This window comes from Parasteatoda tepidariorum, chromosome 10 (assembly GCF_043381705.1).
Source record: "Parasteatoda tepidariorum isolate YZ-2023 chromosome 10, CAS_Ptep_4.0, whole genome shotgun sequence".
NCBI classification, from domain to species: domain Eukaryota; kingdom Metazoa; phylum Arthropoda; class Arachnida; order Araneae; family Theridiidae; genus Parasteatoda; species Parasteatoda tepidariorum.
Window position 1 is genome coordinate 68,267,217 of NC_092213.1, and position 25,417 is coordinate 68,292,633.

The 25,417-nt window shown below is 30.9% G+C and overlaps 3 protein-coding genes across 4 annotated transcripts; 2 read left to right on the forward strand and 1 right to left on the reverse strand.

Annotated features, from left to right (window-relative positions):
* Window positions 1-209: 209 nt before the first annotated feature.
* Window positions 210-24,350, reverse strand: LOC107456476 (uncharacterized). Of its 2 annotated transcripts, none has more exons than XM_043052736.2 (5): window positions 23,822-24,350; window positions 20,584-20,689; window positions 12,888-12,994; window positions 7,500-7,672; window positions 210-6,287 (listed from the first exon to the last, which is right to left on the reverse strand). In XM_043052736.2, exons 1-5 carry the CDS (start codon window positions 23,955-23,957, stop codon window positions 6,012-6,014), a joined length of 798 nt encoding a protein of 265 aa, XP_042908670.1. In that variant the 5' UTR covers window positions 23,958-24,350; the 3' UTR covers window positions 210-6,011. The 2 variants fall into 2 exon arrangements, with proteins under 2 accessions (XP_042908670.1, XP_015929834.1); XM_016074348.2 differs by lacking the exon at window positions 23,822-24,350 and adding an exon at window positions 22,323-22,765.
* On the forward strand, window positions 3,676-4,576 carry LOC139426886 (tigger transposable element-derived protein 4-like). The gene is made up of 3 exons (XM_071187012.1): window positions 3,676-3,793; window positions 3,893-4,122; window positions 4,178-4,576. The coding sequence occupies exons 1-3, from the start codon at window positions 3,676-3,678 to the stop codon at window positions 4,574-4,576; spliced, it is 747 nt and encodes a 248-aa protein (XP_071043113.1).
* Window positions 14,351-16,949, forward strand: LOC139426779 (uncharacterized). Its single transcript, XM_071186725.1, has 2 exons — window positions 14,351-16,556; window positions 16,661-16,949. The coding sequence occupies exons 1-2, from the start codon at window positions 15,950-15,952 to the stop codon at window positions 16,792-16,794; spliced, it is 741 nt and encodes a 246-aa protein (XP_071042826.1). The 5' UTR covers window positions 14,351-15,949; the 3' UTR covers window positions 16,795-16,949.
* Window positions 24,351-25,417: the final 1,067 nt, after the last annotated feature.

The window sequence follows — 25,417 nt, forward strand, 5'->3', positions numbered from 1 at the left end:
TACCTAAAGATGGCAAACCCCCTGAGGAAAAAATTGTTTTAGTGAATTGAAGGAGGGAATCAATGACATAGGATCTAAAAAATGATATGCTGAACCAAGCAGTAGTTTTAAAACAAATTAAATGATTCAGTACATACTACATATTTATTCTTAATTTAATTATTGTCAATGAAATTAAAAAAAAAAACTTGAGAAGGAAAACAAAGAGAAAACTTTAAAATATCAATTTTATTAGGACTCTTAATTTGGCTTTTACCCACAGGTACTCATAAATAAATTTATAAAATCTTCCATACATGCTTGAAAATGAATTGAGAAATTAAAAACACACATAAAGATGCAGAAATAAAAGACAGATAAATCTAAGTCTATTTATGAAAAGTAACAAAAATTACATTTAATTTCCATTCTATTATACAAAATTTATTTTATTAATCATTGTCATCACTTATAACTCAAAAATTAACTTCTGCAAAAAATCCTTCAAACAAATTAACGTACATACATTACTTCTTGCATGTGTATCTGACTAGATATATACTTGTATTTAATAATATACACAATTGTACTCAAAGAAAACTAACTCACATACACAATAATGTATTTTAAAATTTAGAGAAAAAATTAGAATAAACTCTGCAAAATAAAAGCTAATTTCACATTACTTGAAAATTAAACATCATTAAACTCATGATTCAAATATAAAACAAATATTTAAATAGAATTAACTAAAAATATGCACATTCATAAACAACACAGAAACTGTAGGTCTACTTATTTAAAATCCAATTCCTTTAAATTTCTTCATTAAAAAGATTGTGGATTACATACAGGTTTAATGTTATTATATTTAAGACAGACAGATAAAAGTTCCTTCGATTACTTTCTGTAGCCGACTAAAAGAACATTAATCTTTTTACAAAACTAAACTTTCAGTTATACTAAGGACAAAAGATATTGAAATTTTATAGTAAATGAATAATCAAATTATTATTTAATTTAAACAGTTTTTTTTAATCCTTTACTGCTATGGACATATGAGTGTCCAGCGAAAATCACCTCTGTGGCCTAAGGGCGCATATGTGCTTCCCATACAAGCCTATGATGTTAATTATGGACTCATATTCTCATTTCTTCCCAGACTGCCTCTAATTTATTAATTCTCAATTGGTACAAATGACTGAAATCTGATAATATCCCAGCAGTTCTTAAGGCATACACCCTCGAGTTCATCCACACCTTAATCCAAATGATTGGCTTGATAATTGCATTGATAGCTTACAGTCTGATAGTGGAGATTGTAGCTGAGGCTTCAACAGCAAAGCATTCTTTGAGATTTATTTCGATACCAGTTCTCTAGTAAGTAATATTGATGCAACCATTAGGATTCATAACAAGGCTGCCTACCTTGTTAACTCTCAGGCACAATCCAAATTTTGGGATACTCCAATCGGCTCTATTGCCAGTGCAATATTTCTAACAATGAATATTTGACTGCTAATTAAGGCAGGATAGTCATTGTTTTAGCCACCCTACCCATATTCTATTGCCTGTAGTGAAATAAAGCAAAATATCAGCTGTGCAATTAAGAATTGTTCTGCGACTCAGGCAACGGGAGAATCCCGAAAAACCTCTAACTTACACTCTCAACACACCTGGGCCCCTGCCAATTTTAGACTTTTGTCAAAACAAGACATTTCATGAAATCACTTATGCAGCTCCTCTTTCATCAACTCCTCGAGAAGAACTATATCCACTTTTGTTCTATTTTTACTCTTCAAGACAAGTATTTTACGATGAGCAATATTTTCATCAAGCTAGTAATATTTTCACCAAGCTTGTACTAGGATGTCAAAATTTTTTTATCACTAAACTTTTCTCAGGTATAGGGAAAAAACATATTTCATTGATATAAATAGTGGTTATCTTTAGTTATTTCTTTCTAAAGTAACATTTAAGCTACATTTATCTTATAATTTCAACATAGAATAATTACTCAATAGAGTATAATTATTAAATATTGATGAAATAAATAATTTGGGAAAAAGAAATAAGGTTACAATACAATAGAAACAAGCAACAATAAGAATCATAGAGCAGAACACATCGCTAAAGATAATATTGTAAAAGTTTGATATGTCACAAACATCAAATTCGTCAACTTTTTTGATGTAGATTCTCGAAAATCTATACGATTCATTATTGAGATCAGTTTGAATATTTCTACAATACAAGTTACAACATAAAAAGCTCACAGCTAATGATGAAATAATTTTAGCTCCATCTTCTGATTAATCAAATGTCATATTTTCTGGTCTCTTTTAAGGGTTACAACTTCTTCAAATTTATTCCTTAGATCATCTGACAATCTTTAAACATATTCAAAAATAGCAACAAAAAAAATACTACCTTGCATAATACAAAAAAAAAGTATATCACAAAAAAAAATTTAATAATAATTGAATTGTTTGAAGGGCTTATTGTTGTGAACAATGAAAAACCATAATTTATTTCTGATCAGTCTAAAAATTGTTTAAACAGCAAAACCACATTTTTCAAAAAAATTAAATGGGTTCTATTTTTTCTAGAGGTAATTTTTTTTCCCTTTAAATTTCTCTAGGATATGAACTTCAAAATAACAGCAAAACTCAATATATAACATTTATTCATAGTTAGACCTAATAAAACACATTCCCTTATCAGGCTCCTTAAAAGAGCAAATATTAAAGTTAAAAATTTCAACTTGCACAAATAAGTTATACTTCAGGTTTGCCACAAATTCAATTACAGTCAGACCTTGATAATTTGACACTTGCTTAATTCGTCACTCCGGTTATTTCGGCGTTTTTTTTCAAGTCCCGATAGATTTGCATTATATTCAGTGTTAACAAACTCCGTTTACTACGTCATGGGGAAATTATGAACTCCGGATAAAATTACACTTTAAAGAATGTGGGAAATTGCTTTTCTCCAGTCAACTTTTGCGGAAATTTCCACTTGGCTAATTTTGCCATTCGCACTAGGCAACTGGTTCTTGGAATTCGGACACTGGAAGCGTTTTTCCCCTGTCCTTTTGTCATCTCACCCCTCCTTCTACCACCTCTTGCAGAAAGAGTTGCAATAATGCTCCTTATCTCTGGCCTTACGAGGGGGTAATGGTGGGGACGGGAAGAGGTGGCAGAAAATGAGCACCTTGGAATCGCTTTTTCAGTCTCCTGCAAAACTTAGTACAGCGTAGGGGTGCGGTGGTGTCTCGAGTCTCTAGTTCAGTGCCATGGCGAGTAAACTTGGATAAAAATCTTGGTCATTGGATGAAAAGCTCCAAATGATAAGAGAATTTGAGCAATCTGAAATGTCTAAGGCTGCTTTTGCGAAACGGAAAGGAGTCCCCCACACAACGTTCATTGCCATTTGGTCCTTAAAGGATAAAATTGAAAGTTCTTTGCCTGTTCAGGATGGCAAGAAGAGAATGCGTGTTTAGACCTTCGAAGACGTTGAAAATGCCCTTGTTAAATGGCTTAGAATGGCCCAAGCCCAAAACATTCCAATTTTAGGACTTATCTTGTAAGACAAAGCTTTGCAATTTGAAAACGAACTGGGTGTCTCGGAGTTCTCGGCGAGCAACGGCTGGTTTGAAAGGTTCAAAAAGAGAGACATGGACTTTCCCTCAAAAAGATGTGTGGAGAAGCAGAGGCCGTTGATATGCGTCCAGTTGAAGAATGGAAAAATGGACTCTTAAAAGATGTTCTCCAGCGTTATAACCCTTGTGATGTATTCAACCTTGATGAGACAGGTCTCTTTTTTCGACTTGTGCCTGACAAGACTTTGACTTTTCAATCAGAGGACTGCTCAGATGGGAAGAAAATCAAACAATGAGTTACCGTTCTGTTAGGAGCAAACACGGATGGTTCCGAGAAACTTAAGCCTCTGGTCATAGGCAAAAGTCCAAAACCAAGGTGCTTCAAAAATGTGAAGTCTTTGAGTGTGTCATTGGAAGCAAACTCAAAATCTTGGATGACCTCCAATGTTTGGGAAAAAACTCTGAAAGAGTTTGAGAAGAAATTCCATGCAACAAGTCGTAAAGTGGCGTTTGTTGTGGACAATTGCACAGCGCATACTGAGGTAAGAAACCTTTAATCAGTGGAGTTAGTTTACATGCCGCCCAATGCCACTTCAGTTTTACAGCCCCTTGATCAAGGAATCATTTCTTTCCAGCTTCAAGAGACACTATCGGAAACATCTTGTAAGAGACTGGATTAAAGCCATTGATGAAGGCAGAGAATGGAAACTAAATCTCTTAGATGGCATAAATTACATCCACAGGAGTTGGGCTGATGTGACCGATAAAATCATCAAAAACTGCTTAAGGCATGCTGGATTTGTTGAAAGTCCAAGCTCGTCAGAAGATATTAATGATGATGAAGTCCCTTTATCTGAATTGCTCAGGCAACTTAAAGAACGCAACAAAGATGTGATAGATGAAGAAACATACCTTGGAATTGACCAAAATCTCGTGACATCTCCAGAACTAACCGCCTCGGAAATCTTCCAAAAATTAAGCTCTGCAGTGCATTAAAGTTCTAAGAAAATATTTTTCTTCAATATCTGTCACGGAGGAAGATTTGAACTCTGTGTACAAACTCAAAAAAAGAATTATGTTAAGTAATCCCCATACCAAACAAATCCGTATTGATGGTTTTTTCATTCCTAAATAAATAAAAGTAAGTATTTACATACTTAAGACAAGCCATACTGTTTGTTTTTCTACTCATGCTATGTTTTAATTGAATTGTCTTAATGCAAATTCTTTAACCTTTTTTTTTTATTTTAAAAAATTGAAATTTCGCTACTGCATGTAATAATTGTTAATTGATGGATATTTTCTCAATTTTTTGAAAAACAATGCAACTCCGGTTCATTCGTCACTCCCTTCACTTTTCAGAGGTCCCGAGAGTGTCGAATTAACGAGGTTTGACTGTACATTTAATTTAGCATTGAAAAAGTATTAAAGGAACACTTTTTAAAAATTTGAAAATAAAAGATCTTTCCAAAAATCAAAGGTATAAATATTGACCTAGTTTATTTTCTATATAGAAAATTCTGTAGCAGTTATACTAAGAAAAGACAAATGTAGACACTTCATAAGATTTAATGTTATTACAAAATAGCTGTGGAAAAAAAAAAACTACTTAGTTTAAAGTTATTGGCATAAACACCATTGATGGCTATTCTGCATGATGCGAACTAATTAGGAAGAAAAAAAAGGAAAACAAAAAAAAAGAAGGAAGATGACTAAAATTCAAAGGAGTTATTGATATCTGATTCAGGTAGCAATATGATATTTTACACACTCCTTTTAATATTTGAAAGACATTTACTCGTCGTATGTCATTCTTAGCAATTATGGCTTATCAATGTTTCACAGTATGCCCTTAATAATAATACAAAATAATAAAAATCAAATGGAAAAGACAACTGTTTGATAAACATAGTTGCCAACTTGCTTTGCTTTCCAGTAACACTTTTGTAAAATACGTAGTCTTAGTAAAGTAACTAGTTTTTTTTTTTAATTCTACCTAGAATTTTAAAACATTTTAGATTAAATGACTTTATGCATAGGTTTGAATACATGCTGTGGTAGTTAAAATAATTGCAAATTGAATTTATTAAATCAAGAAATAAATATTACTGCATAAATCTTGCTAATATTTAGATAAATTTTATATGACCGAAATAGAAGAAATGTCAAATGTGTACAAAACAATCTCTTCCCCTTCAACTCCCAATGAGTCATAATTTTCCAATACTAACGTTGATTAACATGATTATAACAACAGTATGAAATAGAAAAGTTGGCAACTATGTACAAAACAAAAAACAATTTTCTGCAACTCCAAATATGCAAAAAATTTTCTATTGCATTATCTGAAACAGATTTATATTTCAGAACAAAATAATCTTTAATTTTATACAACATTTAAAACTTTCTGTATTCTTTTAATCAAGAAGCTTCACCACAACAGTGGAATGATTAGAGCAGTATTTTTAACATATTCAACATAAGCAGGATCTTTACCCCATTTCTGCATGCCATATTTTTCTAACAAAGGTATACCACTGATTCGAGTAATGAGAACCATATCAAATATAGGGCAAAGAACACATAACATTTCCTTTCCTCTGAAAGTAGTACTGGCCGAAAAGTAGAGTCCAAACCAAAGTAAGATTTCTCCTAGATAATTAGGATGTCGAGAAATAGACCAAAGTCCAGTGTTTATAAACTTCCCCTGAAAAAAAAAAATTTAAAATTCTGTGTTTCATAACCAGTACATATAACAAAATAAAGAAGTGATAATAATCTGTTAAAGAAATTTTTTGCTAGAAGGCACTTTTTTTAAATCGTTTATTTTAATCAGTGAAGAATTTTGCCAACATTCACAACTAAAAACTCTTGCTAGGTTTGACAGAAGATGCTGTAAAGCCTTCAGCAAATATTGAGAAATCATAGCAAATCTCAATTTCAAAGGCATACATTGAAAAATTAAAAATGGCATGGCAAAATTCCTCAGTAATAATAAGTCTTGATAAAACAAAGATTTGTTAATGAATATCGAATGTGTGGACAAAATCGGGGAAAAAAAAAATTATTTAGTACAATGATTTGTTGAAGTGCGAGAAAAAGTTAATTTGGGCAGAAAACCGGCACTTTTAGGTGGTCTTAACCAGTTGAGACACTTCAGACAGACTGGCTTTAATAGGTTAATACCATTCCAAGTGATCCAACCCTGAGAATCTGGAAACTTATAATTGAAATTAATACCGGAATGATGTATAAATGTTACTGTAATAGTTTCTGGGTTCAATGGGTATTGGAGAGATGTAGTTAAGCTTTTTATATTTTTGTCAGAGAAAAGTTTAAATGCTCATGTACAAGATGTTAGGCTATTTTCATAGAGAACCGTAACAAAACTGTTGCCTGGGGTATTAGATTTGATATAGATCAGTCATATTTTTATTTAGAAATGTATACTCGAGATTGTTAAAAAAAATGGCTGTAATACAAGTAAACTTTTAACTTAATAAGATTGAAATATTCCTTTTTTGGTATGTGATATAAAAAGTGCTAATAAAATTGCATCAAAAAAGGTTGGCCATGAAAAACATTTACAAAAAATGGTGACAAAATTGGGGAAAAAAATCAGTTTCAAATTTTCTAAAATAATGTAAGATCACTTCATTTAGAATTTTGCATAACTTCACATTTTGGCACAAGTTATCCCATCTCTTAATTTGATATTTTCTTACCTCTTCAAATGAAAAAAAAAAATTAGGCTGATTTTTCTTTAGAAATTCGCAACACATATATAAGTATTGTACAAATTGTTATTGAAAAATTGAAACTTTAGTTCCTTTCTACTTAGTTCTTTCTATTTAATATACAAAAACTTTTTTTTCAAATAATTAGAATTATTTTATGTAAAATGTTTTAAAGAACATACTTTATTTTCTGGTATATTGCAAAATACTGATTTCTGAAAGTCTGCAGTGACTTCTATCCCAAATCCAAGCATCCATAATGCAAATCCAAAGTAATCTCTATGTGATAATGGTACAAAATCTGGCCGACTTAAAAGCAAAATTGAAGGTAAAAGAGTAATAAAAACCCAAACACCTGAAAAAGAAATTTCTAAATATTAGCAAAAATGATCATGAATAAATAAAATGAGATTAAAAAATGTCAACAAGATGTGACTAACTTTGTTTCGGTAGTTTGGGTGGCAATTGTGAAAAACCCCATTGGCTGATTTAAACTATGTGGGATTTTAAATGAGTTTGAGTTGGTGATAGATCATACTATTATCCATAAACAAACAACTGTTTTTCACTGAAAAATGCAGCAATGTTATTGATTTTTTAATATTTGGCCTACTAAATTTAAGTCCAGATTTGCTCAAAAGAATGGACAATACAAATGGGGGGAGGGGGAGACTTTCGACCAGTTGCAGAACAAATCCATGCTCACCCTAGGTCCCTTGCCTTCCTCTTTCAGATATGAATATTTGGAACAAATAAGAAAAGAAACCAGTCTTCTATTTTTAATTCACTCAAAGGATGTAGTTTTTAAAATTTTAGTTTTTGCCTGTTAGTTTGTTTATGTCAGAGAGCGATTAAAGTTTTGATTGACGATGCATTCCATTTGGAGTTAAGAGGATTATGCATAACTGTTAACTATGGAGATTTTCCCCCCTCTTATTTTGTTATATTGCATTAAAACCAATTTCAAAAATATAATATAATTTAAATTTAACATAATTATTTGAACTTTTGCTTTGCAAATTACGTTATACAAGTGTGGAAGTTTTTAATGAACTGTATTAATTTTATTAGATTTATGCAGTACACTTAACAAAGCAAATGCAATGCTAGATGTAGCATTTCTTCAATAGATTGCAACAACAAAAAAATGATGTGAAACCCCACTTTGAGACAACAAACACATCATAAAAAATGTAACCATATTTGGTTACAAAAATTTAAATAGCTGATGCATAGCAGAACAAATGGCAGAGAAATTTTATAGTGCTAACTATGCATGAAATACAATAAAAACTGGTTTTTCATGGGTGGAAAGAAGATGCATAAGCATCCATTTCGAAATACTAAGAGGGCATAAAAAGTCATTAGCTCATTCTAGAAGCAATAGCAACTGAAACAGATGCCAATTGTATTAATTTAAATGATTCAGCAAAGAGTGAAAAATCAAAAACTTTTAAGGTTGTGCACACAGTGATAAAAGTTTTCCGTATTTTGACTAATTTCCGTCTTTTGACGGATTCAGTGGGAAAAGTCCCAAACGACCGATTCATTCTTTCTTTCTTTCCCCCGGTTTCGTATGTAGGTTAACGTCAGAGGAGAGAACCGGTTTTCTCTAATGCGCGAAGGTGTGTAGGTTAAAACGTCACTGCAACATGTGACTTCACCTTCTTGTTTAAGGTCGATCAGTAAGTTCTATGCTTGCGCGAATAAATTTCCATTTTTATTTTAATTTTTTTAGGAAAAAAAATTGGTATTGGTTAGAAGAGAAGTAAAGTGAAATGGCGACTTGCAAACTTTGTGGGATTATTTTTCTATCTCATGTGTCTACTAGTTACAGTGTGAGTTATTAAATGCTGTAATGGAATTTATGGATGACAATGATGCTTTAAAAGTTAACGATGTAGGAATAAAAAGTGGAGATTTGCGTGGTTAGAAGAGAGTGATGCGCAAAATAATAAAATAAATTGGTGTAAAAAAATTGAACAGCCAGGTTATTGCTTTTGTTCTCTATGCAATAAAAAAATTAATTAGACCAACAACGGAAAGAAAGTTCTTTTTCATCATTTTAAAGATATTGAGCATCAGAAATTGGTACGGGCTCAAAAATATGTTCATACTTTGCTAGCTGTTGAGTCAGTATTAGCTAAACCTTTAATATTGGATCCTGTTGCAGACCAGAAAGCTGTTGTCACTGCATTTCTATGTGAGAAAATGCTTCCTTTCTCTATTGCTCCAGATATTGTAAATTTGGCAAAATTTTTGGCTACAGATAAAAGTGCCCTTTCAAGTTTTCGCATACTCATGCTACGTACGTTACAACTCACGGTACAGCTAAATGTTTAAGAGAGGAACTTGTTGATAACTTGAAAGGAAAATTATTTTCTTTAAACGTTGATGAAGGAACTAGCAATGCTATGGATAAAGTAATCAATGTATTTGTTCGATTTTATGATGAGGAGCAAAAACTGGTAAAGAAAATTTAAGCACATCAAAGAACATATTCAGCAAGGTAAGTAAACTTTTATTAGATAATGGGCTACAGATAAATCAAGTTGTCATTGTGCTGTTAGACAACTGTAATACAATATGTGGCTGTAAAGCTGGTGTTGAAACTTTAATTAGAGCTGCTAATCCAAATTTATTGGACATTCATGGTGACACTGTGCATATTATAAATAATGTAGCTAAAAAGCTTTTTTCTCATTTTGAAAATTATTTGGAAGGAGTAGCAAGTGATATACATTATGATATACAAGATTCCCCTAAAGATAAAAGTTTATTTTCTGAAATTCAAGATCTATTGAAATATCAAAATGGTCTTCAGATTATAAAGCCCATTGATAATAGATTTATACAAATTTTTTATGTTTGTGAACGACTGTATAAACTTACTGATGCTTTGAAAGTTTTTTATTTTAGTTTTTTAAGTGATAAGGAAAAAAATGTTGAAGCCTTGAAAGAAATTTTTTCACGTCTCAATCTTTCTGTTGATGAAATAAAAGAGATTTTTAGTATTCAAAAAATTTTAAGCCTCCAAAAATTATCAACAGTGAATAAAGAAAGGAAAAATAGAATTGTCAATGTGTTGTTCAATAATAGTGCAAAATATATGTTTTTATTGCAAATATATGTTTTTATTGCTATCGAGGACAAAATTCTGACGCCTGCTCAGATGAAAGAGGCACTTCGAATCTTACGGCTAGGTGTGCAAAACAAAGCCGAAGCGGAACACGTTCATAAACATTATGATTATGAGCGATTCGTAAATGACTTGCTTTGAAAGAATGCTAAACAATCGACAATTGATGATTTCTTTTTCAGTTAATAATTAGCCTTTTGTATTGTTTTCTGCAGTTCATCATTAAATATGTAAGTATACTAACTAATTCTTTTTCTTTAGTGTACATTAATTTCTATTAAATACTGTAGAGTTTTACAGCAACAACTCCTAATTTAAAAATTTTTTTATTTTAATACATATGTAAAAAAATAATTTTTTAGTTTAAATTTTTTTACGTTTACTGTATTGTAACCAATCGGTTATTGTTATCAAATCATGTTCGTCCCGATGTGATCACATTAAGCGCCGTCTACTGTATTAACATTTTGTTATTTATTAACAAAGTATTAACTTAGCTAAGTATTATTCTTTTCCTTAAAATGAAATTATTCCGAAATTATTTTTTCCTTCTTTCCACTTTATTTTCTTAGAAAATTAAATGTTTGAAAAAAATTAAAAGCTGGGGTAATTTTTGCTTGCAATAACCAATTACTTTGCATTTTTTGTTTATACCCCTGAACTGTAGGTTTGCTAAAATAAATATGGAATTTTTATAAGCCTTATTTGCATTTTGTGTATTTTAATTTTTATTAAAAAGTTTGTTCACAATTTTTATGAAAAGAATTCATATATAATTTTTTGTTTTCTTAAAAAATATTGGGCGGGACACGCCCACTTCTGATTTTGAAATTTTCAGTCTTGACAATTTTTGAAACTTTCACCCCTGCAGTGATGATGTGCCTTAATTTTTTAATTTAAAAAAATTGACACACACAGACCTTGCTATAATGCTTATTTAAAAATCATTCAAGAAAACAAAAAATGGTGCATATACAAGTTACACAGCTGTCCATAAACAGCTGGAGTGCATGGCCAGCATTCAGGGGGGGGGGGAATCTGACAATAACAATAGCTTAATTTAACAAAGAAGGGGTTTTAAAACTTCTTTAAATACTGATTTCGGATGATATTTCTTGAGATCTGTAACAATGGGGTTGGAATTGCAGATTTCTGCTAGCACTAAATCATTAGAGATATTTTCTGAAACAATCATAGCACATGAAAGAAATCTTGATGATTGGATGGGAAAATTGTGGAAACGCTTGACTTTCTCGTATATACTGATGATAAAAAAACCCACATTAAATTTTGGTTTTAGCCCTTTAAAATTTTAACAAAAATGAAAACATTACTCAAAAATAATTTTTTTTTTTCAAAATCGGTTATGTAATTTTTTCTGAATATTGTGTTCCTTTTTTTGTACAGGCGTTAGAATTGAGATGACATGCTTTCATAAATATATTTGTAGATAGAATGACAATAATCTTCCTCTTATACATCCTGAATTAAAGACATTTATAACAATTGTTTTAATATTACCAATAACTTAAGAAGCTGGTGCCTCAGAGGATAGAGCAGTCTCCTACCAATAAAGTAACCAAGGTTCGAATCACAGCGGAGGTTGGTTGATACTGAATTAAAATATCTTTAGTGGCAGACGGATCATGGATTAGAATCCTTTTGCCGTCATTCAAACCGTGTTAGTTTTCCTAACATGTAATGCAAATGCAGGTTAGTTCCATCAAAATGACCTCCACAAAGGCTAGTCTGTCCCAATGCTTTATCTAGGAGTTCTCTCGTCTTTTGAGAGGGGTTCAAGAATACAAAGCTACAGAGTTAAACTACATCGATAGCAGTATACTCAGAATTGGGTCAGCTGTTCAACACTGGTTATAAGGAGGAGAGGGAGGAGGGAAATAGATGCTGGTAATTAAGACATATTGTAACTAAAAATAGAATTAAAGTGAGTTCTGCTTTGGATGACCATTACAGATTATCTTGCATAGGACACCTTTTGCATGTGACCAAAGAAGACGTCAACTATGACATGAATAAAAGCATAAAAAATTCAACCAATCTAATTAACGTAAAATGTACAAAATAGAAATAACATGAAAATGTTTTTTCTGTTGAATATTCAATTAAGAATTTTAAGATGTTTACTTTGCATAATTAATAAGTTGGTTACAATATGATGTACTATAAATTAAGGCAATAAACAAATATAAGGAGTTAAAACAAGCAATTATACAATGAACAGATTTTTTTAGTAATTTCTGCATAAAACTTAGTTTGAAAAAAAAACAATGAAAATGAGTAAAAATTTATTAACATTTTTTAATTTATGCATATCCTTTTTTCAATAAATTATGAAGCTGAAAATATTTTTTGAGAGCAACAAAACCCATTTTAAACAAGTAGAAGAACTAAAATATAATTGACATATCACCTTGCATTGTCCAAAGAACGAAAAATCGAAGTGGATTTTCTCTCACTTTATCAAATCGACGATCTTTCCCACTCTTCAGTACTCTAATAAAAAGAAAAGTACCCAACCTGCAATAACATAAAAAAGAATATATTCAAGTGGTTATTAACTTTAAAAATTTAGGAAATAATGGAAATTGGTCAAATAAATTTTATTTCTTTTAAAACAAATCTAAAGCAAGACATGGGAAATTTTTTTAAATCTTTTAATGTGGCTTTAGATGTGCAACTTAAACAGTTAAATAAATTATAACTAATATGTTACGGTAATATCAAATTTTATCAATCATCTAATAACAAAATGAAAAAAAATTTTAAGAAAATTAATTTGCCATAAAAGGTTATTATTTCATATAAAAATGAAAAATCACCAGAATAAAATGTTTATAGAAATTTCTTCAGAGAATTCTTCCAGTAACAGTGACTTAATTGTTTGAAAATTTGTCTTAATTACCTTCCAAAGTTTGAACATCTATTCTCTTGTCATAATCAGAGGATTGTATATATACAATGAGCTAGTGAAACTTTTAAAAAACTTAAATTAAAGCCCTTATACTCTAAAGAGCAAACATAATAGCCAGGGTTGGCTTTTGGCCGGTTGGTTACAACCGGTAAAAACTGGCAGAAACTAAAAAAACTTCGATATTAGTTTTAGTTACTGTTTAATGACATTTTGTTTAAGTAAACTGAAAAATGAATTAAGTTAAGTAATCTTATGGCTGTTTATAAAAAAAGGAGTGACATACAGGTTTAAACAGGCAGTTACTGATTATCATTTGCTAGCTTATATGCTGCGTCCAAAGTATTTGGGATTGAAATCATCATGTGCTCAAGAAGAAAGTGTCAGAATTTTACTCGCCAATATTAACCCAGATTTTGTACCTTATGTCATAGCTTTGCAAAACAAATCGGTCCCATTTCCTGAAATTTATTTTTCCAGTCAAATTTTGACAACTCCCTAGCTACTACATGGTGGTCCAGTTTTAAAAAATATGTAATAGATGAAAGTTTCACAAATCTTGCTTGTTCTTTGATGGCAATGCCTGCTAGATTTGCTGGACTTGAGATAATCGTTCTGGGGAATTCGGGGTCACTCTTTTTTTGGGGTAAATAATGGTCACTGACTTTTCAGCATTAAAAAATGTTTTCACAAAACAACTAAATTATGTTAACTCATCCTTATATATTCTATTTTCTTCTATCAAGTTCAAAAACAATCAAAGTATGCAGCAAATTAGAGAGAAAAAAATACTTTTCACACTACTATAAAAACATCTTTAAAAAAGATGGTCTAAGAAAATAATGATTTTTTTTAGGATCCATATCAGTGTGTGTGTTAGCCAGACCAATTGTGTTGGTGCTGTTTTATAACAGCAAATAGTCTAAGTTTTCATACTTACATATATTTTTTCTTAATCATTTTTAAGATTAATTTCAGAAGTATACTGATTTATCCCCCAGTTTACTGGGGTAATTCTTGGTCAGTGATATTTTAGTTGCTTTTTTTTATTTATTTTTGTCAGGATAATATATGCAATTTCTCTAACTGTTATGTTTTACTGTAATATTGTATTATACTTAAACTGTAACTTTATATTACACTTTAACTGTAACCATTATTTCTACATTAACTGTTTCTCATGTTCTATTAATGTTAAGACCAATTTCTCACATGCTCATTTTTCACTGGATTTATTCCATGTGATATTAGATAGTTGTTATTAGTTTTTCTATTCAATATTATTAAAAATATTATACCATAATGCCAAGAAACTATAAAAGGAAAAAGGATGCCAAATTGTTTAAGAACAAGTTTGATGAAGCAGTTTTGAAAATTGAAAATTTGAGTATTAGAGCAGCAGCCAAGGAAGGTATTCCATTTTCTACTCTTCAAACCCACTAGCAAAATTTGAAAAATAAAGTTGTGAAGAAATCAGTAGGAGCACCTTTGAGCACCGAGAAGGAAGAAAATGAACTATCTGTTTGCTTAAAATGTATGGTAAAATGGGGTTTTCCACTGTCCAGAGCTGAAATTAAACTGGTGGTTGCAGAATTCATTTCCCATAGAAGGTACGTCCGACTCATCAAATTATTTGAAAAGATATTGTCAATATAAAAACAATGTGGATGAGTGGAAACCTGGGGATGAGTGGTTGTCTGCATTTCTTGTAAGACATAATCTAAGTAACAAGAAGCCCAGAAGTTTGGAAAAGTCACGTGTGCTAGCAACTTCAAATCCTTTTATCATGTATGAGTTTTATGACTTACTTGAAAGGGAGTTTGGTGATCTGGATCTGAACTCTTCCCCATTGCATATTTAAAAATTGGATGAAACAGCTATGTTTATGGATCCCTCAAGAGGAAAAGCTGTTTGCGAGAAGGGGAAACCTATCGCTCGATTGACTCCAAAGTCAGGAAGAGAGTCCGTTCCAGTGATGGCTAGTGTCAATGCCAGTGGTGAAAGACACCCACCATTGATTATATTCACTTGTTTGTGATGTAATGTCAAAAGAATGTATGTACCGTGATTGCATAACATGCAAAGACAAAGCCATTATTGTAGTAAATGATGAAAAAATAGAGGATGAAAGTTTTTACTACAAATGGGTAACAAATAAAGAAAAAAGAGTGAACAATGAAGGTAAAGAAATTACAGTTCAAATTACATCCAAGAATAAAATTAATTGCAAAGTCAATGAGATGTTTGCTGAAATGCAAACTAATTTGCCTCAATTTCTAAAGCCCTGCTACAATGTATTCCACCAGTTTAGGGCAATGAAAAACTTGCAAAACAATCTTGCGGAAAATGAAATTTTAATAATTGATTTTTCTGAAAATTATGAATGTAAATATCACACAGAAATTAAATCTGCTAATTTTGGAGCAAGCAAAAGCCAAATAACTATTCACACAGCTGTACTCTACTGTAAAAGTAGTGAATGAGACAAAAAACGTCATTCTTTTGCGACAATAAGTGGATCCCTACGACATGATGAATGTGCGGAATGGACACATATTTGTACAATGATAAAAGAAGTAAAACAACTTTTCCCTCATGTCAATATAATTCATTTTCAAAGTGATGGTCCCACTACACAATACAGAAACAAGACAAATTTTTTTCTGTTTGCTCATTTTGCTATTACATTAGGATTTAAAAAGGCAACATGGAATTTTAGTGAAGCTGGTCACGGTAAATCACCTGCAGATGGCATTGGGGGTTTCATAAAACACTATGCTGACCAGGCAGTTGCACATGGAGAAGACATCACAACAACGGAACAATTTTTAAATGTTTTCCGAAAAGAAAAGGTTAAAGTAACAGTAATAGAAGTGAAAGAAGCAAACATTCATAGAGTTGAAAGCATTGTACCTAATTGGCTAAAAGCTGTAAAAAATACAATGTTATTGCACCAACTTGTATGGGAGGAAAGCAAGTGTGAACCATGTTCCCATTTTTTGGTTGAGCCATATTTATGGTCAATTGAAAGACTCCAGGGGAGAAGGAATTCAAATATCTCGGGCCCTTCCAAAAAACTAATAAAAAGAGATGGAGTTTCTAAGAGATTCCCATCACAAGTACCTGTAGGACAATGGGTTGCTGTCATTTTTGATGATCAATGGTTCCCAGGTATGTAAACTATTTTTTATTAAGCATGTCGTAGTATGTTTTGAATTGTTTGCTTTTAAATGTTATGTATTATATATAAAAGTGATCAAGACTTTAATGTGCAGGTGTTGTGGAATCGGTGCAAAAAAAATGTCCTGGAAATAAACTGTATGTCTCGTTTGAAAACAAAAAGCCATTTTTGCTGGCCTACAGAAGACAAGCACCAAATAGCCACGGAAGAGATTTTGTGCCTTATTAAAGATCCTCATATTCCCGTAGACATTTCTTTTTTTCAGAAAAGAAGCATATTGACAGAATTTTTGAATCTGTATTTAATAAAAATAATTAAATTTACACAACCAGCATTCTGTATTAATTCTATTATACTTGCTAAAATATATTCTAAACATAGTATGCAGTAGGATACATAGTATGTAGGATGGTACATACTATGTACCATCCTTCCTCCCATTTCACAGTCATTAGGGCAATTCCATATAAACAGTGACATGACCATAAAAAAAATTTTTCAATTATTTCTTAATAAATTAAGTGGATAATTANAATATTTAAATATATGTTTTTAAGGTACTTAGATTTAATGGTAATTTCAGTTGAAAACATAATTAGGCTGAAAAACTTTACTTGTCAAAAATAAACAGTAAGCACTCCATAATACAAAAAAATTACAATACGCTAACCATTTAAAATTTTATTTTAAAAAAATTGAATCTAGAATGATTTATTTTGGTGTTTTTCTTTTGATTATTGCTAATGTCCGATTAGAAACCTTCAACAAATTTACAAAAACTGTATTTATGGAATTTTTACATCATTTTCAACATAGGATGGTAATGACACTTTCTGACAAATTTACATATTTAAACCTCATTAATGCCAAAATAAATGAAGATGTTTCATGGATTTTAGTATTTTTAGAAAAATACATATATTGTCTTGTTAAAAAATGCCAAACTGCACCCTTTGTGCAAAGTTGAAAAATTAGAAGTGCAAAATCACACCTTCCCAGATAATTGCCCATATGTAGGGGAGATGGGGGATGAATGGGACACTCAGCAATTAAACAATTCTTCAGATTTCTTTTTTCACCAATAGATGGCTTTAGTGTAGCATAAATCAGAACAGAAAGTGCAGGAATATGGCTACTGAATTTTTCTTGTGAAGCTGGAAAGTTTAAGATCAACCTCAAAAGTAAATATTTCATATTTTTTACTCTCTTAATTTTATAAATACTAACCAAAGCCAATAATTTATATTGTGTTTACTTATCTTATATTTTAGTTGTAGAAATATATAATTTATATTATTGTCCTATGAATGAATGTTTTGCAAAATGGCTGCAAACCAAAGTGTTGCATCCTGTAATAANTCAGTGAATATTTTTTGACTTCTTCGAAAATCCATTATGGATTGACATTTTTACAGGCAAGAGCACTGGCATTTCAATATGCTGAAAAGCTTGGTAAAGCAATGCCAAGCAGTTGGAATGTGAAGGAATGTGCTGGCATTGATTGGATGCAAGCTTTTATGAAGAGGCATCCTGGACTTTCCTTACGTAAACCAGAAAATACCAGTCTATCCAGAGCAACATCATTTAATAAAAAGAATGTGGATGAATTTTTTGACAATCTTTATGCTGTTATGGAGAAATATAAATTCAAACCTGACCGTATTCTCAATACAGATGAAACAGGAATTACAACAGTATTGCAAAGTCCTAAAGTAATTGCACAAACTGGAAAGAAACAAGTTGGACAAGCTGTGTCTGGAGAACGTGGAGAATTAGTTTCTTTTTGTGGCATTGTATCTGCAACTGGCAATTCCATTCCTCCTGTTTTTATTTTCCCCCGAGTGAAGTATAAGGACTATTTTCTAAGTGATGCTCCGACTGGAAGTCTAGGTTTGGCTACGAAAAGTGGATGGATGACAAAAGAGTTATTTCCAACTGTTTTGCATCATATAAAAGAACACACGAAATCTGATATTGAGAACCCAATTCTGTTATTAATTGATAACCATAATTCCCATATTTCAATTCAAGCTATTACATATGCAAAAGAAAATGGTATCATATTGCTTTCTTTTCCGCCACACTGCTCTCATCGGCTACAACCGTTAGATGTTGCAGTTTATGGTGCGTTTAAAGCGGCATGCAAAGTCGCATTTAATGACTGGTTGCTGAATAATCCTGGTAAAACAGTATCAATCTATAATATTCCTTCATTAGCAGCCAAAGCATATTACAGATCCTTTACGCCAACTAACATAATGTCAGGATTTAAAAAATCTGGCATTTTCCCATTAAACAGACTGGCATTTGGAGAGGAGGATTTTTTTTGCAGTTACGTTACTGACCGTGAAAACCCGGGAAGCAATGCAAATGCTGCAGAGCATAGTGTGATAAATGAAGATCTACAAGAAAATGAATTAGAAGATGGTCAAACTGTGCTACTACAACCAACTACTCCTGAATCTGTACGACCACTTCCTAAAGCTGCCCCAAGGAAAAAGAAAAACTTGCTAAGGAAAGGAAAATCAAGAGTGTATACAAGTACACCTGAGAAAAGAAGGATAGAAGAAATGGAAAAAAATAAGCTTATTAAAGAAGGAAAAGGCGAAAGAAAAAAAAGAAAAATTCTTTTCTCTAAGGAGAGCAAAATGACAAAAAAAAATCTGTCTACCTCTTCTGATTCAGAAAGCTCTGTATCAAGACAAGATCGATCATCAGAGTTTGAGGAAACCATATTAAAACCTATTACAGACACAGATCTAATAGGCATTAATAACTTTGTGTTGGTCCTAAAAAAAATAATGTTCTTCACTATGTTGGAAGAGTTGAAGCGTTATACGGATCAGAGGATTTTGATATACAATTCCTCAGAAAAAAAGAGGGACAAAAGAGTTCTTCTAAGCTAAGTGAATCTTTCTTTTTCCCTGCTGTAAAAAAAGTTTCACAAATTTCCTGACATGAAATTGTAGCCCAACTACCAATGCCGGACAAAGCTGGTCGTACACTTCGAACTGCTTCACAAATAACTTTTAATGTTGATTTGTCAAATTATATTGTAAAGTAGAAGAAAAATTTCAAATCTACAATCATTTTCAAATAAATAAAATTTAAAAAATAGCTTTTCAGTATGTTGATTTGTTTCTGAAATATTTTCTTTATCAAGAAAAAATTCTCAATTAAAAATTATAATCATAGGCTTACCATTGATAAAAATATGCTTTATTAAGGTTTATATTTATTAGGGATTGTTCTGTTTAGGTTAAAATTGATTTCTTTGTTTTTAAATTCAATATTATAAATTGAATTACATTGCTTAATCAATATTTTAATTTGTCCACACTAGCCCCATAGCTTGTCCACACTAGCCCCATGACATGGGGCTAGTGTGGACAAAAACAACCATTTTTAAAAAATACATTATTAAAGAACTATACTACCAAATGTTTTAATATATCATCTAAAATATGTGCAAAAGTACAAATTAATGTAAAAAAAATACTAGAAGTCTTAAAAAAAGTAATTAGTAATATGTTTTTGCCAAAAATGTAAAAATTGTCCACACTAGCCCCCTTCTCACCTATATATAACCTAAAAAGCTTCCTTTGCCTTAATTCTTTACTGTTTTTTTTTTGCCTATCTTTTGAGGGGAAAGGACACACTGTCTGATGCAGCTAAGGCAGTGAATAGCTAATGTTACTTCCGCTGCATGTTCACCATACAGTGTATAGCAACAACGATCACAACAAGAGGGGGGGTAATGGACCACATCCTTTGTTATATATATTTGTCCTTAAAGCAATGAACGTATCTTTGTTACGAATAGCAGAATGAAGGTTAATGACCCTACATTGTGCTTTAAATAAGGAATTGCAAATTCGACTGCCCTGGGTCTAAGGACACAGTTTCTGGAGTTTAGCAGAATCACAAACTATAGATTCATTCATTTAAACAATAAATTTAAAGAGAAAAAAATATAAATTCCTATGGTCTCTTTAGAGAGATATTTAATAACTTTACCTCACAGCCCATGTAGAAATCATTCCAGCTTGAATCATCTGTCTCAAAGATCTTTCTGGTACCCATGTATGGCAGAGATGAGATAATATGACAAACGTTACGCTTCCTAAAGAATAATTAATGATGAGAATTTTTAAAAAAAGGGGGGAAGTATAACATTATGGCAGTTAAGTAAGTTTAAAATATTAAGATCAATCCAAAAGTCAATTAATAACTACTAACCTATCTTGTGTTAATAATTTTATCATAATCACTTTAATCATACATAACAGCTCACTAGTGTTATAAATAATTGAAACGCTAGGAATAGACTCTTTTCTTCATAAACTGAGTTTTTTTCTCGTTACATTTTCTCATCTACAGTTTTGCTCATTTCAAATAAAAAAGCCCAATCGACGTAACCCTTGTGCTACAGACACATACCCTCCAACTGCTACAGAATTTCCATAGTTTCAGAAATCTTCTTTTCAGACGGTAGCAAAATGAATGTCTTAATATTTAAAAAAAATTTATTTTAGCATCATGGAAGACATTTACGCGCTATAGCGCGTAAAATACACAAAAAATTGAAATCGGACGCAAAAAAATGATCGCTACGCGTCCCACGAGACGCGTAAATTTTTGAAGAAAGTTTATAAATTTCCCGACTTTTTAATCTTTGATATCGAAACATTTTAATAAAATCGAAAAATTGGGACGCAAAAAATANAATCCTCATAAGTTGGAGGGTATGCAAACATGTGGAAAAATATATTAACTTAAAAAAACTTTACCGACAGTGATAGTTATTTCACATTATAAGAGATAATTTAATCTTGAAAAAAAGTTTATCTAAATATGTTTAGAGAAAAAGGTTATTGTTGTTAAATAAATCCATCTTAACGAAAGCGATGGTGACAATCATGATAGTTCATAAACACTATAACCTTTTTAAGTATGAATCAATTTAATTCCTTTCACTGTGAAGCATACTTTTAATAACACTTCAGTAATTTTTCGATAAGAACTTTATGTATGAAGCTTTAAAATAGATAATCAGCAGCTAAATGTGTACAAAAGCCAAAATACTCCATCAAACAAAATTAGAAGTACATGGTTATACATAAAATTTTGCCATATACATGTACTCTACAAAAAACACAATAGCTTTTTTAAATGATTTAAATCTTATTATTTATATTAAACATTTTAACTATTACAAACAGACTACATTAACAAAAACATTTGTTCTTACAGCTTTATATAAGATTAAAATTTTTTTTTGTAGAAACTGATAAAGTATGAAATGATAGTTATAATTCTTTGCTTTAAAAAAATCTACAACAATACTTGCTACATGTAACACGTTACTCTCGACCACCGGCTATACACTAAATTTAAAAAAATAATGATAAATTCCTTTTGCAAACACTTATTAAAATTATAAACTTGTTGAAGAAATTAAATGTCTAGGTGAAAACACTAGGTGTACTAAAGAATTTTATTCTCACAAATTGGCAATATTAAATTTTTTGTAGATCTGATCCAATTCAAACACTATTTAAAAATATTTAAAAGATCTCAAATTTCAATCACTATTTTTTTTTTTATCACTTTCACGTGGAAGTAAGCCAATGTAGTTTTTATAATCAGATAATTCAATTTAGCAGAGTGGATCAAATCAAATAAAGCAGCTTGCCAGGCTCTTGCAAATTGTAAATGTATTAGCACCAAAAACATTGTATAGATACTCTTATTACCTGTTATATCGTAAAACTTTTCAGTCTTTAGAAAAGAAGAAACAGCGAAAACAGCAAACTGAATAGCGAAATCAACCGCCGCTAGTTCAAGAAGAGGTTGTTGAAAATTGAACATGCTGGAAATTACAGTTCCCATGTAAACATTAGTTTTTCTTTTTCAATACGCCTGAAACCAATCAATCGAAATTTTATCTTCTTGGCACTCCACAATCCGCATCATAAGACTGGAAGTGGATTTTGGCTCTTGTAACTATGACAACAATAGCTGCTTCAGCGATCAGTGAAAAAGGAGCGTCAATAAAATTAGTTAATGTCACATACTTACGCTTTTACCTGACTTACTATGTAAGGAAAAGGGAATTTCGAGTAGTCGGTGGCCCAGCGATATAGATGGGAATGATCATTTTGTTAGCTCAATTTTGGGCGCGTTCCATTGTAGATTGGAATTANTGGTTCGCTACCACTAGAAAGAATTATTTTCAAAATCCTCATAAGTTGGAGGGTATGCAGACACGTGGAAAAATACATTAACTTAAAAAAACTTTACCGACAGTGATAGTTATTTCACATTATAAGAGATAATTTAATCTTGAAAAAAAGTTTATCTAAATATGTTAAGAGAAAAAGGTTATTGTTAAATAAATCCATCTTAACGAAAGCAATGGTGACAATCATGATAGTTCATAAACACTATAACCTTTTTAAGTACGAATCAATTTAATTCCTTTCACTGTGAAGCATACTTTTAATAACACTTCAGTAACTTTTCGATAAGAACTTTATGTATGAAGCTTTAAAATAGATAATCAGCAGCTAAATATGTACAAAAGCCAAAATACTCCATCAAACAAAATTAGAAGTACATGGTTATACCTAAAATTTTGCCATATACATGTACTCTACAAAAAACACAATAGCTTTTTTAAATGATTTAAATCTTATTATTTATATTAAACATTTTTACTATTACAAACAGACTACATTAACCAAAACATTTCTTCTTACAGCTTTATATAAGATTTAAATTTTTTTTTTTTGTAGAAACTGATAAAATATGAAATGATAGTTATAAGTCTTTGCTTTAAAAAAATCTACAAAAATACTTGCTACATGTAACATGTTACTCTCGACCACCGGCTATACACTAAATTAAAAAAAATAATGATAAATTCCTTTTGCAAACACTTATTAAAATTATAAACTTGTTGAAAAAATTAAATGTCTAGGTGAAAACACTAGGTGTACTAAAGAATTTTATTCTCACAAATTGGCAATATTAAATTTTTTGTAGATCTGATCCAATTCAAATTAACACTATTTAAAAAGATCTAAATTTCAATCACTATTTTTTTTTATCACTTTGAAGTAAGCCAAAGTAGTTTTTATAATCAGATAATTCAATTTAACAGAGTGGAACAAATCAAGTAAAGCAGCTAGCAAGGCTCTTGCAAATTGTAAATGTATTAGCACCAAAAACATTGTATAGGTAATCTTATTACCTGTTATATCGTAAAACTTTTCAGTCTTTAGAAAAGAAGAAACAGCGAAAACAGCAAACTGAATAGCGAAATCAACCGCCGCTAGTTCAAGGAGAGGTTGTTGAAAATTGAACATGCTGGAAATTACAGTTCCCATGTAAACATTAGTTTTTCTTTTTCAATACGCCTGAAACCAATCAATCGAAATTTTATCTTCTTGGCACTCCACAATCCGCATCATAAGACTGGAAGTGGATTTTGGCTCTTGTAACTATGACAACAATAGCTGCTTCAGCGATCAGTGAAAAAGGAGCGTCAATAAAATTAGTTAATGTCACATACTTACGCTTTTACCTGACTTACTATGTAAGGAAAAGGGAATTTCGAGTAGTCGGTGGCCCAGCGATATAGATGGGAATGATCATTTTGTTAGCTCAATTTTGGGCGCGTTCCATTGTAGATTGGAATTAAAATCTTCACCCAATAAAAAAAAACAAATTTTTTTAAGTGTTATATACTTTATCATATCACAAGGCATGAACACTGAACAAGGAATTATATAAGAAAAAATAATTAAGTTGATAAATTTTGAATGATATATCTGTTAAGACTACATTTTGTTTCACACACTCAAAATTGTATTTCCTTATATCAATACTTTGAAATTTAATATTCGTTGACTTTACATTATTCATTGTGCTAGCTTATTTAAGGAGAAGCTAGCTCCCCTAATAAGATATTCACTCTTTTGTTTACCTTTCGTAAGTTTTATTATTATTAATGCTGATGATACATTTTACATTATGGATTTTGTTCAGAAGTTCATTAATAAATTTATCGTAAATTAAGGTAGCTAAAAGTAATTTCATTTATGTTAGAATAATTACATAGAAGAAAAAAGACATACTAAAATTGAAAAAAATTTTCTATTGAATTCATTAATACAAAATAAACAAATGATGAAAATACATAAGATACAAATATGATAAAAAGTAAACAAATATAATTAAAAAAGAATCATAGTAAAAATAGGGATTTAAATTAAAGAATTTTTTATGGTCTCTCTTACACGCAAACCTTCATTTCGCAGAGATGTATTTCCCAAGGAAAATAGTGGATGCATTGTAATATCAAATTCATCTTCACTTTCCTCTCCTCATCAAAACTTTGGTCATATGCTATATTTTTCTAAACACATAGATTGTGCAAAATGGCACAGGCGTTGATGATTTTACTTGTTGTTGTGGGTTCAAAGTGTAGCACCCTGTGCTTAAAGACATCGAAACAGTGATTTCAATAACCCATTGGCACCGTTCAACACAGTTTCTAGCTGTTGAATGACTATTTGGATTTGGATCATGGTAAGGAGTTATAAGCCAGGGCTCCAAGGGATAGCCACTATCGCTTGAAAAAAAAAATAAACGAGAAATCAAAATATAGAAAGATATCTCTTTCTTTGAGGTTAAATATAGAAAGATATCTCTTTCTTTGAGGTTAAGATTTTTTTCAAAATAAAACACTAGAATCAATAAAATTATTTTAGTTTGGAACCAGTAGAATGATTTATTTAAATGATTTTTTTACATTATTGCCACAAAATATGTGGTTAGAATTGAA